Below are 615 nucleotides of genomic sequence, written 5' to 3' on the forward strand. Positions count from 1 at the left end.
CAGACTCTGGTCCCGCGTAGCAGCTGCCCCGAACCACCCACCACCTGCCCCGGCCCCTGCCGACCACCCTGCCCCATCTGCCCACCCATCCGCCCCCACCACTCCCCCTGCAGGACGTGGCTGTGAACGTGGTGGGCAAGTACCGGTACCGCATGACGTCCCCGGCGGATTCCACCTGGGTCCCGCTCATCATCGACATCATCCTGGTGGGGCGCACCAAGATCATCACCCTCCACTCAGGCATCTGGCTGGAGAACTCAATCGACAGGTGGGCGCCATGCCGGGTGGGCGCCTGGTGGGCGGCGCGGCGGCCGGCGCGTGTTTGGGAGTTTGTTCTGGCGGCGGTGGCGGTGGTGGTGGTGGTGGTGCGTCGACAGTTGTCGGGTGTTTGTCTGGAGGTGGCAGCGTGCGGCATAGGGAGCGGTGGCCCGCAGGCCGAGCCGTGGCTGCCCCCGCTCCTCCTCATCCCCCTCATCCCCCTCCTCCTCCTCTTCCCCCCCCGCAGGGACATCTCCCTGCGCCTCCACGTCCCCACCACCTCCCTGGTGCCCCCCTCGGCGGGCACAGCGCGCACGGGGGTGGCCGCCAGCGAGGGCGACATCGCCATCGGGCCGT

General features: G+C 70.6%; 1 protein-coding gene across 1 annotated transcript in view; it reads left to right on the forward strand.

Moving 5' to 3' along the window:
• Positions 1–113: 113 nt before the first annotated feature.
• CHLNCDRAFT_144045 (hypothetical protein) overlaps positions 114–615 on the forward strand; it is a gene marked incomplete at both ends in the record, with an annotated part of 7279 nt that continues 6777 nt past the window's right edge. Inside the window, 2 exons of the mRNA XM_005842705.1 lie at positions 114–268; positions 506–578. Coding sequence (XP_005842764.1) covers positions 114–268; positions 506–578 — 228 coding nt within the window. The remainder of the gene's footprint in view (positions 269–505; positions 579–615) is intronic.

The sequence above is a fragment of the Chlorella variabilis genome (genome assembly GCF_000147415.1).
Source record: "Chlorella variabilis unplaced genomic scaffold CHLNCscaffold_68, whole genome shotgun sequence".
NCBI lineage: Eukaryota > Viridiplantae > Chlorophyta > Trebouxiophyceae > Chlorellales > Chlorellaceae > Chlorella > Chlorella variabilis.